Source organism: Schistocerca gregaria, chromosome 3, assembly GCF_023897955.1.
Source record: "Schistocerca gregaria isolate iqSchGreg1 chromosome 3, iqSchGreg1.2, whole genome shotgun sequence".
NCBI classification, from domain to species: domain Eukaryota; kingdom Metazoa; phylum Arthropoda; class Insecta; order Orthoptera; family Acrididae; genus Schistocerca; species Schistocerca gregaria.
Genome location: NC_064922.1, coordinates 405,996,261 through 406,011,993, shown reverse-complemented (window position 1 = coordinate 406,011,993; position 15,733 = coordinate 405,996,261). Strand labels below are relative to the sequence as shown.

The window sequence follows — 15,733 nt, the reverse complement described above, 5'->3', positions numbered from 1 at the left end:
CGAACAGATGAATTTAGTCAGGTGACATAAAAGCCATCTGAGTATCTTACGCGCCATAATGTCAAAAACTATGTTAGAGAAAGCAACATTTCAGTAAACCCAGAAGAAGGCAACTGCAATTGTGGCTGAAACGTTGCTTTCTGCAGCACAGTTTCTACACTACGTCGCGGTACAATATTCAGAAGACATTAACTGAAAGTGGCTCTCTCCGCTGATCCCTACGCAATTAAATGTAGTTAGGCTCTTGTAACATCATAAGGTCATTTAACATTTCAGTGAATGTAAGTAATATCGTCACATGATAAATACACGTATAAATCCACCACATAAAAAAGTAGTCGTCCCTTAGAAGATATGAAGCTAATACCGTGTGACACTGCCTCTAGTGTTCATACTGGTAGGAATTCACCGAGGAGACTTCTACAGATTTCTTCAGGTATCACATAGAAAGCTGTGGCCGGTCAGTGTTGATTAGGTACCTCAGAGCTATCATATTCTGGGGATTCTGATTGCAACATTTTGCCCCGTTGCAAGTAGTGCCAGATATGTTTTGTGCAATTAAGAACGACTGATTTTTCGGACCATGACGGGTGCAATATGAACCTCACTGTTGGTCACAGAGGAAATATACACTTGCAGTCTTGTGATGCAGGCCATACTCATCTTGGAAGGTCTGAGTATCACATTATATCACGATGAAGTACAATTAGGGGCAATACTTGATCGTCGATAATTCTTAAATGGGTGGCGCAAGTGTTCGTTACAACGAGGGTAAGAGACTGTAATTGTATGTGTGTGTGTGTGTGTGTGTGTGTGTGTGTGTGTGTGTGTGTGTGTGTGTGTGTGTGTGTGTCCTAATCTTTCTTATCTTCTTCTCATGAACTCTTTGCAAGCCATACTATGGAGGCAGCCGAATTATGGCACAAGCTTCTAGAACACCGGTTCCCTGATTTTATACAACAGAGTTTAGCTGGAGATTTCCTGCAGTGATGTGAACAGTGGCTTTCTACATTCGTTATTTGTCTGCTGCGAATCCTGTTAGATAAAGACTTCATTAGAGAATTTAATACACTATAGCCTTTTATGAGTCAAAACACATCAGTCTAAATTGTTGAAAGTAATCTGCTGTTACAGTTTATTCATGCTACGTATATATGTGTATATCGATAAGTCCTTGCCTGTGTCAGACAGTCTTCGTTACTTATTCGTATGCTAGGGCAGCTTATCTCTGGGTGGAAACTGCGAGACATGTCTTAAGCATATCGCGTAATCTAGAAATGCTTGGCTGGCAGAATCGCTCAGCAAGAGCCACATGGTAGTAGAACAAAGCGACACATTTCGCTCTTTCGCTTCGTGCTGTGCGGACGTGCCGATTTGTTTAGTATGGACGTTTTGTTTTGCAGTAAAGAAATTGGTACATTCAAGTCACGCCTTTGTTATTATGGTGGGGCAAAAAAAAAAAAAAAAAAAAAAAAAAAAAAAAAAAAAAAAAAAAAAACCAGACACACACACAAAACCGGTTCTGTAGAGAATCTAATTCCCTTGTCAACACTTCTAATAGCAAAGCCGTAACTAACAATAAACTTATTTCCTTGTGTCATTTTGTGGGTGTTACATTTTATAATTCGAGGAGAGGTTGGGGCGTCAGCGACAACGTTCCATACAGCTGTAAAATTAGGAGATAACTTTGTTGGATGTCGCTAAGAACTGTCATGCTTTAGTATTGGAAGAATATAATCTGAATTGTGTTTAGTTATTAATTTCAATACTTGACTTAATGTGTGAAATCTGTAACGTCAGATTATACCCCAACCTACATTTCTGACGGACCTGTTTCTACAGCTGTCCACAGTGGACTATATCAGTATTATACTGTTTCTACAAGAAGCGGATATCCAGTAATGAATCAGAAACAGAGGATCTAGCGTGTGAAGTAGTGATATAGTACGACTATACAAAGTGAACCATGAACTTTACCTGCAATTAACATAATTTCCAATGTCTAAGTCGTGTATATCATATTGTATACCAAATCTGTAGTTACAGAGATATGCTTAGATTGTTAAGCCAACACCAAATAAATTAAATAAAAAGCTTTTAATGAGTAGATTTTGACAGCATCTGAAATTCGGTTAATAACTGAATGTACCATCGCAAATCAGATGTTTGGTGCCCCTGGAAGTGGTTCGACAGACAACTAGCAACTGTGACATTGTCACGGGTTAGCCGTACAGTGACGCAGATGGTTGCTTGCTTGCTCTGCATATGCACAGTGCTGCTGTGTGAAACACAAGATTTATTTACGGGAGATACTGTTCAATAAGTAATGCAACGTCTTTTTATCTAGGCCAATTTCGGTTGAAACAGGGCGGAACCTGTTCTGAGTCATCGTGGAATGCTCTCGCTTCAGCCCCTGTAGTTTCATTAAGTTCTATAGCTGGCAGTGGTACAAGCAGCCTTCACAATGGCGACTGTAAAGGAGGTGCCTTCCAAGCAGAGAACTACAACTGACTCCCTTATGGCGGAAAACCAGAGCATTGCAGGTATTCATAGGCACTATAATAATATCTACGGAGAGCCCACAGTGAACAAAAGCACGGGGAGTCGTTGGCCGAGGAGTCTGTCATCACTGCAACAGGATCACGCGAAGCTGCACGACCTGCCGCATGCCGGCCTGCGGCCCAAAGCTGTGACTCCTGAACTGATGGAAAGTGTGGACACTTTCATTAGAGGTGCTTGAAGGATCATAGTGAAACACCCTGCTGTTCCGCTGGGTGTCTCTGTTGGTAGTGCTGACGCTCTCGTCCATCAGTAGGGGTACACAGAGGTGTGCCGCCCACTGGGCTCCCTCCGACTAACAAGTGACCATAGAGAGCTACGAAGGATTCTCAGTGACAAATTGCTTGCGTGATACGAGGCTGCTCCTGAAAATTTTTGTGCCGAACATCGTCCCAGGCGATGAAAAATTGGTTCATCACTTCGTACCAGAAGTAAAATGGCAATGGAGCGGTGTCACACCACCTCTCCTCCAAAGAAAACGTTCAAAGCCGCACCCTAAGCTGGTGAAAGCTGGGCGACGGTCTTCGGGGACAATGAAGGTGTTATTCTTTTTCATGTCCTCCCTCTTACTGCATTGGTCAACTGTGAAGTGCATTATACTATCCTCGGAAAATTAAAGAAAAGACTTCAGCGTGTTCGTCTCCACAACAACGCAAACGAACGTCTTCTGCATAACAATTACGGCCTCACACAAGGCTGCGCCTTCTAGAGGAGCTCACAAAACCTCATTGGACTGTGCTTCCTCGTCCACCCTATGGCCCGAATCTCGAGCTTTCGACTTCTATCTGTTTCGCCCAATGAAGGATGCTGTCCGCGGGAATCAGTACGTAGATGATACGGAGGTTATTGATGGACCGAGACATTGGCCCCGACGTCCATCGGTAGAGTGCTACCAAGCAGACATACACATCCTCCCAGTAAGGAGACGTAAGGCCTTCGCATTCAACGGAGATAAATATTGTTTTGTAGCCGAAGGAGTGGGAATAGTATGGTCTATTGAATCTCTGAATGAAACCAACCTTCTTCCAGAGAAAAATATGTTGCAGTACTTATTGAACGTCCTACGTACCTTGTAGTCCTCTTCAGCGCGGCTAATATTAGTTGTTTGTGCCAGTTCACAGTTTCGTTGGAACAAGGGACAGTTAGTATACAATCTCTATTCAGTCATGTGGGCTTGCCAGTTTATTATCTTCTTATTTTGCGTAAATTGAATAATTTCATGGGCCTTAATACGAATATAAGATGATTTTCCTCATCTTTTTACAGATGTACGTTCATTTAAAGATACGTGATCTGTTGAAGGGCACTTGCGTTTGAAACATGTGATTTTGTACCCATTGAGAACGATATAAATATTCAGTATTCATATAGTTTGGACAAGAAGAGAATAGAAGCTTTCGAGATGTGGTGCTACAGAAGAATGCTGAAGATTAGATGGGTAGATCACATAACTAATGAGAACGTATTGAATAGGATTGGTGAGAAGTTTGTGGCACAACTTGACCAGAAGAAGGTATCGGTTGGTAGGACATGTTCTGAGGCATCAAGAGATCACCAGTTTAGTATTAGAGGGCAGTGTGGAGGGTAAAAATCTTAAAGGGAGACCAAGAGATGAATACACTAAGTCGATTCAGAGGGATGTAGGTTGCAGTAGGTACTGGGAGATGAAGAAGCTTGCACAGGATAGAGTAGCATGGAGAGCTGCATCAAACCAGTCTCAGGACTGAAGACCACAACAACAACAATAGTTTGCGAGTCTTACGAACCAGGTAACTTCGTGTTGCACTGGAACTTTAACGCTCATATTTTTCTTGAACTCACAGGTTAAAGTACAAAATAAAGACAGTATTTAGTGACCCTGTAATTTTCTATTTTTTTTTTTTTGCTGTGTCTATTTATTTTATAACTCTGTTGAGTTTCATCTGTGTACTTCACTCCTGTAAAACCTCGTAAAATAGTTTCGATCGTGAAAGAATGGAGACGTAAGACACTTCTTATTTCCGTTCTGACATAGACTTAAAAGTACCAGCTCCTACAGGAAACAAGCTGTTTCTGTTGGCGCTGAACATAAGTGATTCAATTATTGTCAGGTCCATGGTGAAAGACTATATCATCTTTGTTTTACACAAACGACTCAGCTGTTTTTATTTTCTTGTTATCAAACTGACGCAGCTGTTTTTATTCAAATACTATTAAACTATTACCTGAATTGTAGAGGATTTTCAGTTACAACCAATTTCCAAAGACCGATTAAAATCTTGCCACTTACAAGAATAGGTACAGATTCTAAGTGGTGATTGGGGATGCCAAAAAATACAAAAGTGCTTCGTATTTCATTCGCCTTCCATGCTACTGATTTTATATATTCGCCCATTTCTTATTATAACTCATAAATACGTAAATGATGCGACTAGAACCAAACGTTTCCTACTACTCTTGTAATCGGGCACTATCGGTTGCAGTTTCATCTAAATAGCGTTATCTTGATCTTATCCACATTCTAATGACAGTTCCCTGAGCAAAGGAAATAGTCTGACTGTAACTAAACAATGGATGTTATCTAATTAAACAACTGAAAAACTGCATACAAAATGGAGTCTGCCGTAAGTAGTGACAGGATAAGAAACATTTGAAAAGTAATGCTGTAGTTTTATATCATGGAGTGTTTATAATGTTCTGACGTGTTTCCCCAAGACACTACACTTCTTATAATTGTGTACTGTATTTTAAAACAAAAACGTTCTAAGCTATAGTTATATTCAGATTTCTCAACTGCAATATATCCGTTTTGAAATTGTATCCTTCCCATTCCTAATAATATTATTATTAACTAAGTATTATTATTGTTATTGGGAAAGACAGAACATGAAGCAAGTTATTTACTTACCTCCGTGTCTAATTTTGTCCAGTTGGTCTGTCAGTATCCTCAGCTCAGGATTCGACAAATCTCCGAGCTGAAACATACGTAAAAGCAGAATTAATCGAATCGTTATTTTAAGGCTTTAGCGGTCATTTTTTGTGTTTTTATGGCCCGCTACAATGTAATACAAACAGCAGCGCATAAACCAACGAAGCACGCAGTAAACCCTACGTGACATAAAGCCCCATTTATTTAACGGCTCTTAATCGATGCCAGCATGCTGCAGTTTTAATTTGCGATTCGTGCGTTTTGCAACTGATACAAATTTAGACCAGGACTGGAATTAGGCAATTAATGCGCAGTCGTTATCGAATTTATAATGTTATTTAATGAGATCGAGTTTGAATATCGGTGAAATAAACCAAACGATATTAAAACGAACGCTTTCCCCATATGCACCCGGTAACCAAGTTGGTAGGATGCAATCATTTTCCTGAAAATTGGATTCACCAGTAATCAGACCGTGAGGGGCAAACAAAATTTAATACGGGGAAATTTTATGATGATCTCCAGTAGCTTCCTAGGCTTTTAAATCGCTGGCATGTATCCCTGTCGTTGTTCTTCATTAAAAGAAATTTTTCCTTCTCTGAGTTAGTAAACGTCCTGTTTCATTTCTCTCGATTCTTACTTTGCTAAGTCTTACCGTTTGTTTTGAAGCGCTGAATATTTCTGCTTGCTAACAACTAATTGTGAGGGGAAGGATGGCTCAAAGCTAATGTCAAGGAAATCTTGTAGTTTATGTGACTTCAACCATCGTCCGTATTTTTGGGTGTCTTGAATGTGTTTCTTTGCAGCCATGTCTCTGCTATCTTATGAAAGACTTTTCAGCATTGCCACTTCCAAATTCCAGCCATCGGATAAGAGTCAACTCTGTTTGAATTTAGGATTACCAACGACAATATGACAAAACACTAACGGGTCTTCTAAAGATTGAAACATCCCAATTTGAAACCATCACTCCCCAGTAAAACTAAATGTATACGTTAATTGACAACCGTGACAGTAATACGTACTAAAAAACAATGGACCAATGCATATTCGAAACGAAAATTTAATTTTCAATTGTGCAGTTAGTATTATGCTGTTTGCTCAAATTACTATCGTTTGATATTATCAGTATCGTCACTCTCTGCTCCAAATTTGTCTCCAATTAATTAGGTCCTGTGGAAAGTAACAATTTTTTAATTGAATTACGTGATACGGCATGAAACAGAGATGTAATCACAAAAACAGTGAAACCTTCGCTATTTCTAGAAATATCCAAGAAACGTATTTCTCGTACATCAAATGGCCGCATTTCAGACAATTCTTCTGCAGACTAAGATTTTGGTTTCAGACACGTGGTTTCAAGAACATTCTTTTCATGTAAGTCTGCGATTCCTATGAGAAACTTTCTTCCAAAGTAAACAGATAGAAATGTGTGTCTACATCTACATGTGCCCTCTGCAAGACACTGAACAGTGCATAGTGACAGGTACAAATAAACAGTGTTAAGATCTCCCCGACAAAATTCACTACTCCATCCTTGTAAATGGGTAAAATCAAATTACTGTTACATTCCTCGCTTCCCAGCCTATTGACTCCTAACTTATTCATAAGGTTCCTGCGAGAAACGTATCATACCAGCATTAGAGCTGCCCGGCGAATACTGGTCATGTAAACGTAGTAACAGAGATCCATAATAACAATGCTACATTTCTTCTGAACGCCTCTGTTTCAGTTCCTTGAAAATAATCTGTTGCGTTTTCATATGTGCTGCACAGATCTGCTATATTCCTAGAAACATGCCTGTGGATTAGTTCTGCATCTACCATCAAGGCTCCAATATAAGGACCTTAAACTCACAAGTAGTACTCTATAACTGACAGTACTAATATCTTATACTCCTTTACAGTTACGACGTACTTTCAACGAACAAATCTTTATTAATGAACTCCCACATTAGTCCCTTCCTATGCTTCTAGACACTTAGGAATATGGAGGTGTCTACCACTGTTCCTGAAAACAAGTGCTATCTAGTTATTCGTCTGTGTTACATCATTACTTCGCATTTACCTACCTGCCAAGGGAGCTAACGCTCAGAAGAACAAGTGGAAATAGAGCACCAAACGTTTTTAATTTTCTTACTTGACTTTCCACTTTTTGATTCCTGAACAGGTGCTCCCGAATCTATCCTTCCGTTTCACCAAGAGTATTTACTTCCTCCTCCTTCATATAACGTAATTCCTTTAATCCGTCTCTTACCTCTCAATTGCGAAACCCACATACATCACACGTCACAGTGTAATTCTCGTGCAAGACCCTTTTCAAATGCATGATACCATAATATTTGCTCATTTTCCCATTCAGCAACATCATTTTAATGCTAAGAGAATATTCTGTTACACCACCATATTGTATGTAGATTACGTACATAAGGTGTCTCATGCAAAAACAGCGCATACCGTTACGGCATCTAATAGTCAGCTTACGATGCGAGGAAATCAAGTAAATGATGAATAAGGAAAAGAAAAGGGTGTTAGACATGAATTCAGTTTTCATTTGCTGTTCATAATCAGTACAGAAATAAAGAAGTTTAGGTAGCGGGAATGTTGGAATACTTTCACACGGACAATACATGTTCTAATGTGTTCTTTGATGGAACATATCACAGCTGTGAGATAAACTTACATTAGATTCTTGATCTGTCACCAAGCTTTACTCCTTCATACACAAGTCATGGGACGGCGATATGTACACATGCAGATGGTGGTAGTGTCACATGCATAAGGTATAAAAGACCATTGTATTGGCGGAGCTGACATTTTTACTCAGGCGATACGTATGAAAGGATTTCCCGCGTGATTATGGCTGCACGACGTGAATTAACAGACTGATCACGGAATGGTAGTTGGAACTAGATACATGGGGCATTCCATATCGGAAATCTTTAGATAATTCAGTATTTCGCCATTCACAGTATAAAGAGTGTGCCGAGAATACCACGTTTCAGGAATTACGTCTCACCACAGACAACGCAGTTCCCGACGACCTTTACTTAACAACCGACAACTGCGTCATTGGTGTAGAGTTTTTAGTGCTAACAGACAAGCAACACTGCTTGAATTAACCACAGAAATCATTAATGGACGTTCGACGATACTACGACAGTGCGGTGAAATATGACGTGAATGGCCTGTGGCAGCGGACGGGCAAAACGAGTGCCTTTGCTAACAACAAGACCTCGCCTGCAGTGCCTCTCATGGGCTTGTGACCATATAGATTGGATCCTAGACGACTTTAAAACCCTGGCCTGGTCAGATAAGTCCCAATTTCAGTTGGTAAGGGCTTATGGTAGGGTTCGAGCGTAGCGCAGACCCCACGACGCCTTGGACACAAGATCTCAAAAGGCACTGTGTAGGCTGGAGGTAGGTCAGTGAACGTAAGGGACTGGGTTCCTTGGATGTTCCGCTACTTGGAGACCATTTGCCGCAATTTGTGGGCCTCATGTTTCCAAACAACGATGGTACTTTTATGGATGACTATGCGCCATGTCACACAGCCACCGCTGTTCGCAATTGGTTTAAAGAACGTTCTTGATAATTCGAGCAAATACTTTTCCCATACAGATCGAACATTTACTGAACATAATCGAAATATCGCTCTGCTTCTAGACTACTTGTGTTGCAGTTATAGTCATATGTCATTGGACACTTTGTTTGAGTTGTCAATGCTGTACGCCTGGTTTATTAGGAAGGAGTTGAAGTTTGTGATGTCTGAATGTGAGTGTAATCCCGAAACGCGTAACATGTTCTAATAAAAGATTCAATTGAACATCTCATGACTTTATTGCGATTGTTCAGCACTGGTTGCCAATTATTAACATAAAAATGATCGCTGGCCCGTATATCATCGAGGTATCAGTTGGTGCACAAAATCCTGGACCGGGAACACATACGCAATTAGGGACGGCTATGGAGCAGCATGGCTGACCTCCTCTGCAGGGGACTTGCAGCGACTTGTTGAGTCCATGCCACGTCAAATTGCTGTGCTACATAGGGAAAAAGGAGGCTCGACAGGATATTAGGAAGTATCCCAAGACTTTTGTAACCTCATTGTAACGGGGCATTCTATGCACACTAAGCGGTGAATATATCCACAAAGCAGTAGGTCCTTGTATGAAGTTTTTAATTCTCCCATAAATTCATTTATCATACACTGCATTAAACGGCCGTTAAGGTCTACAACAGATAAAACAAAAGAAATAACCACAATTACAAAGGCAACAAAAAGTCAGCATACCATAAAAATTATAAAAGAACACGTTACAAAACCACCACAAAAGAGAAAGCCAGTCACAGAAGAGCACTTATGTACTCTAGATGGTAGTCCATCGCTGCTGGTCTCTACTTCCATCTTCCACAGCTTTCGGCTCTACTTCTTTGAGGACAGTTAATAAATGATCCTTCCATGGCGCCCTCGGACTGCCCTTGGGTGTTTTCCAGGAAACTGAGCGTGGAGGAAATGGTACGGATGTTCGTGGCCGAACCGCTTTAGTCTCTTCAACCCTAATATTAGGTCAATGTGTGACTTTACAAACCGCTGGCACAAGTCCTTTCTCGTTCTTCGATCTCCTTTACCGTGTATCGTATTGTAAAATGGATCGTCGAGCTATCAAAGTATCTTCCTCTCAAAGCCACAAATTGTTTATTCAGTTGTGCTGATGTCGCCCAGGTTTCCCAATTACGTAAGAGTACCAGCAATACTAGTGCCATCTACAGCCGGATCTTATCTTCTGTGATATCAGTAGTGACTTGAATGAATTCTTCAGACTAGAGAACGATCGACTAGCTTTTATTATTCACTGCTTCAGTTCTTTCGTCACATCCCTTTTATTAATCAGTGGGAATCCCAGGTACTTGAATTCTTGAACTCGTTCAAAGCCGTGTCCTTCCAACAACAATGGACGGAAGTAGAGCTTGACGGCTTGATATAACGAGATATTTTGTTTCATCATTATTCATCACGAGCCCAGTTTTCTTCGAATTGTAGATAAATCTCGAAATAACACATAATAATTGCTCTAGGCTATCAATAATGATCACTACATCTTCAGCAGTTGCCAGTATTGTGTCTGCTCTCGGGCTCTCCATTTCTCTGATTCGACCAGTGTCACGGCTTAATTTTTCCAAGGATAAGTTGGATAGTAATGGCTTCAATAGAACTATTTGTCTCAATTCATTTCGAATGCCGAATGGTGGCGATAACTGGTTTTGCCAAAACGTACCTGACAAGTAGATTGAGAGCAGCAACATGCCTTTCGATAGGATGTCATTTTCCTCTGACGTTTTCCATAACATGGAATGTTAGTGCTGTCATAAGCTTGTCGAATATCAATGAAGATAAGGTGCAACTCCCGATCGAGATCGTAAAATTGTTCTGTCATCTGCCTCACTGCAAATGAGTGCTGAAGAGTAGATAGTCCAGGGTCGACGCCTCATTGACCTAAAACTCCTTCCGCCAGTGGTTTCATGCGGCTTAGCAGTAGCCTTGTAAGGACTTTGTAACCAGTTTCATGTAATGAAATACCTCGGCAATTGAACATTAGTGTAGCATCACCATGCATGCAAATGGGACATACAGTTGCTCCCTTCCATTCCTCAGGGATTATTTCTGCTGTCCAGATGCTAAATATTAACAGCACTAAGGGTTCATCAATGTCTCACCTTCCAAACGGAGCATGTGAGATGTGATATCAGTACCAGCTGGAGCCTTGTTATTGTTGAGGGCGTTTAACCCAATACTGATCTCTTCCTCTGATGGATCAGGGACTTCCACTCTGTCAGACTGGGTCCGCATATGTGTTGTTGCTCTTGAAATGCCAGGATTCAGTAAGTTTTCAAGGGGTCTTTTAAATACGTTGGCCTTCCCTATGGTGATACAACTGCGCCAGTCTCATCGGTTAGAAGCATTGTATGTCGTCGGTAGACACCTCTATCAAATGTTATAGGAGGACGAGAATAATGTTGAGCGTACCGTCGACAACAAGGTCATTAGAGACGGAGCAGAAGCTCGGAATAGGGAGGGATGGAGAAGGAAACCAGTCGCGCCATTTAAAAGAACCATCCCGGCATTTGCCTGAAACAACTTAGGGAAATCGCAGAAAACCTACATCAGGTTTCCCGGAGGCGGGTTTAAACCGTCCTCTTGCCGAATGTGAGTCCAGTGTGAGTGACCCTATAATAATAATAAATAATAATAATTATAACACTAACACTGGAGAAGCTATTCAGATATTCTTGGTATTTTTTGTATTCACACACCTGTCAACAAACGGACCATTCAGACACATGTACAGCCGCAGTTACTGCTACGAGTCCAATAGCATTGCATCCAACACCGCCATCTGGCGGTCCACCGCGGTTTGAGTAATGTTGTTTTAAATGTGGGCGTTTTAATGGAACGTCGGTTTAACCCGGCAATAAAGCATCCCGTGTTGTTTCGCAGTGCGGTGAACGTGGCACGAGGCCTCTGGGGTGGGACGGAGTGTAAATAAAGTGCAGTTGCCACGGACGTGTGCGTACACTGCGTGTTACATGTTGCCAGTGTAATTTCACATATCTGCCACACATCAGTAAACATACAGTCGTCACAAAGTATCTGATTATTGTTATAACTCAAGTGCGCCGTCTGAATTGAAATAGGTAACACAGTTTGGATGACACAGTGTTGCTCATATCGCCCCCAGAAACGAGAAGACTTAATGTTACTTACAACAACAGTACTTCACACCAACATTATGATTAATACAGAATCAAATGATTATTCCTTGTATTCACATAATCTCTACATAAATACTCCGCAACTCAAGGAACAGAGGGTGGCCCAGGGTGTTCCACACCATTATTATCGATTTTCTGTTCTGTTACGTCCATGCAGTGGGGAAAAAATGAGTGTCTCAATGCCTCTGTACGCTTCTAAAACTCTCTTATATTCTTATCACGCCAACGCAAGATACACAATGGCTGCAGCATAGGAATTCCGCAGTCCTTTTCGAATACAGTATCTGCACCCTTACTAAAAGTTTTTTTACTAGAACTGTGTCGTATTTCCCCCAGGGATTCCAAGTTCAGTTTCCTCAACATTCTTCTTAATTTGTTTTATGAACTATATTGATCTGTTAACTACCTTCGACCGTGTTTCGATGTCATCGAAAACTGTTCTACAGTCGGTCTTATATGGCATGATGCCATGTCTTTTACACACCTTTTGCACTGTCTCAGATCTCCCCCCCCCCCCAACTATTCTAAGGCTTCCCGAATGAAATATTAATAACAAGAAGCTTGTGTAGTTCTCAATGGGCTTTCGTAGAAATTAAAATTGTTATGAGTCAGTTTGGAATCTTTCTTGCAGAGTCAATTTTTGTGAGTTGAAGCATAGTTCTTAGAAAATTCCCCAACTTCTCCTATCGTGATATCATGTGGTGAAGACTTTAGAGCTGACGGGGGAGGTATTTCTGGGTGATAAAAATGTGCCAGATAGGTAGAGCATAGTGTCTTTTACTTCATTAATTTACTTTTGCTTTTGGGAGGAAGATAGTTGTGATTCTGAAAGTTTTTATGAGAGGAACAGAATCTGAGGTAGTGGTTGATAGAAAGATTGTTAACACTATTTGGACGGTTTTGGAAATTCAGATTATGCTTTTAATGAAAGTAGTACATTTTTAAATATTTGAGTTCTACAATGTCATTTATCAATTTTTAGTGTATTTTAGCGTAGATTTTCTGATTTTCATGCTAGTCTTTAGTACTGAGAATAAATTTGAACGGTAAACTCCGTTTTCATGATAATTAAGAGATCTGTAAAGAGTTGTTGGAGGTTTAATTTGCGATTTTTTAGTTTCTGTATTGCAGTGTATTTTTTGTTGGATTACGATACTGAGGCTACCCCTGAAGGTTTTTATGTGACTATTGGTGATTGCATCGTTCAATATACGATGAAGAAGATTACAGTTATTCAGAGGGAAACGAGAATGGCATAATCGGGTAAAAAAGTCAAGAAAGAAGCGACAAACTACTGGAACATTCTGAGTCTGCTTTTCTGTGCAGTGTTGTTACTCAGGAAAGAGTTAGTGGTCCAATAGGTGATTCACGCAATATGTCTGTCAGTCAATTTAAGCGGGTTGGGACCAGTGATGTTACTGCTGTCAATCAAGAGATCAATTAAGTCATGAATGAGAGATCAATTGTGTCTCATGTGGTTCAGCCTCCTGAGTCTGCTAGTAGCTGTGATATTTTAGTAGGTGGTGCTTCAACTTGTACTGCTTGTCATGGTCTAACTGAATGGCAGGATATTCCTTCCCCTCTACTGACTGCGATGAGAATATGAATAATTTATTGCTGGAATTATTGAGAGAATTTAAAGAACATGAGGATAATGTAAAGGAGTTATGAGATGATTTACCACTACTTTGTGAAAAGGTGGAGAATACTGAAAAATAAAGCAATGACAGTAATAAAGAGCCGTGCAAGGGTTCATCAGAGATGATAGACACTCTTATGAAGGGCTTGATGAGAATTATGCGAGTGACTTAACTTTTTTGTTTACAAGTAAGCAAACTCCTTGGGATTGAGATGCCCAAGTACAGGAAGAATTTGAGGGTGTGTAAGAAATTCTTTTGGAGACTCCACTCATGTCACATGCTGATTTAAGTAAATATTTTAGTTTAAGCTCAGATAGTTGTCAGATGAATCTTTTTGCTGACCTGGACAAAGAATCTGTGGTAGATGTAATGCTAGGGAATCATACTGTTGCATTTGAGAGCCAGGTGTTCATCAAGTATCAAACAAATATTCAGTCAGCGAGCTTAAGGCTCTAGCTATTACGTAAGGTTTTTCGAAGTTCATGTGTTATTTATTCAGTGAGTGGACCAAGGTCTACGCATATGACTGAGCTTTAGAACATCTAAGGAGAAGAAAGTTGACTAATTTTATTTAGCCAGCTGGAGATTGTATCCAGAAGAGTTTTACTTCACCAATGTGTATATTCCTGAAAAAGATAACGCTGTAGCTGATGCTCTGTCAGGTGTCTTCCTGGACAGAATTATGAGACCAAGGCGGCTATTAAAGAAAGCGAATCCTGTGTCGGTTTCTTGCAGAATGTAACATTCGATCATTTCATTGCAACTTAGCTTGAGAATACTTCTAAGGAGCAAGTTAAAATACGGAAGGAGATGAAGGCGAAATGGGGAGACCAAGACAAAGTTGGAATTAGTCACTTTAACTTTATGATACTTCTTTCAAGTGACTAAATGGAGATAGTTTGAAATGTGTGTTTCTTATTCTTGACGAATAAATCAACAAATTGATTTGGAACCTAATTTGAGATATACCCACTTTAGTGCAAAGAAGGTTTTCACGAAATTTGTGAAACATATTGTTTTTAGGGTTCCGTACATCAGTCAGTCGAAATGGAACCCTTACAGGATCATTTTGTAGTCTGTCTGCCCTTTAAGACCATTTTTCTAAGGATAAAGTTGAAGTACCTAGCTGAAATTTATGTCAAATGTTAAGGTCTGTGGTCCCTTGGTGATGAGTAACATTTATGCCTCAAAGTCAATGAAATTACCTATCTGGCGATTTATGTAAAGCATTTTGTTACTCGCTAACTTACTTGTCCAAACCTATACATGATCAATAATTAAGTCTGTATGTAATCTTCAAAGCACAAATTTACTCGCACTTGTCCATTAATTTCGTAATATGTAAAAATGCATTCACAAGTTCTTGGCTACGTGCAGCCCTTGTCATAATGTGAAACTAGTGATGGTATTTCATCAAGCACCTTTATTTCCAACGATTCTGTCGAGATTAAGACATGTTGCTGCAGTTTATTTGTTTAGTCTTTTTCCAGGAGCTAATCAATATTATAGCAAAGTTTCTGATGATTTTGATTCGGCTTTTTTGTCTCACTCATTCCTTTGAGGAGAGTTACAAGTTGATCTGTCTCATTATCATCTCTGAATAGGCCCTGCATAAGGTTCGTCATGTTGGGAAACATGGTTTGCATTATAGAGGTATGAAGACAGTATTCATCTCATCCTCCCATCCAGTATCAAATCCCTGTTATCATTTCACGAAAGGGCTTAGTAATCTATGCATGCTTCATCGTCATCGATGTCACAGATCTTAGGATTCATACATACATTTTGTTGAAAGAGTCATAAATGAACAGTTAAACATTTAGACATCTTTACTGCCAGTTTTGCTACTGAGT

General features: G+C 40.1%; 1 protein-coding gene across 1 annotated transcript in view; it reads right to left on the bottom strand.

Annotated features, from left to right (window-relative positions):
- LOC126355132 (carbonic anhydrase-related protein 10) overlaps positions 1–15,733 on the bottom strand; it is a 2,094,013-nt gene that overhangs the window by 398,453 nt on the left and 1,679,827 nt on the right. Inside the window, exon 7 of the mRNA XM_050005316.1 lies at positions 5,447–5,513. Coding sequence (XP_049861273.1) covers positions 5,447–5,513 — 67 coding nt within the window. The remainder of the gene's footprint in view (positions 1–5,446; positions 5,514–15,733) is intronic.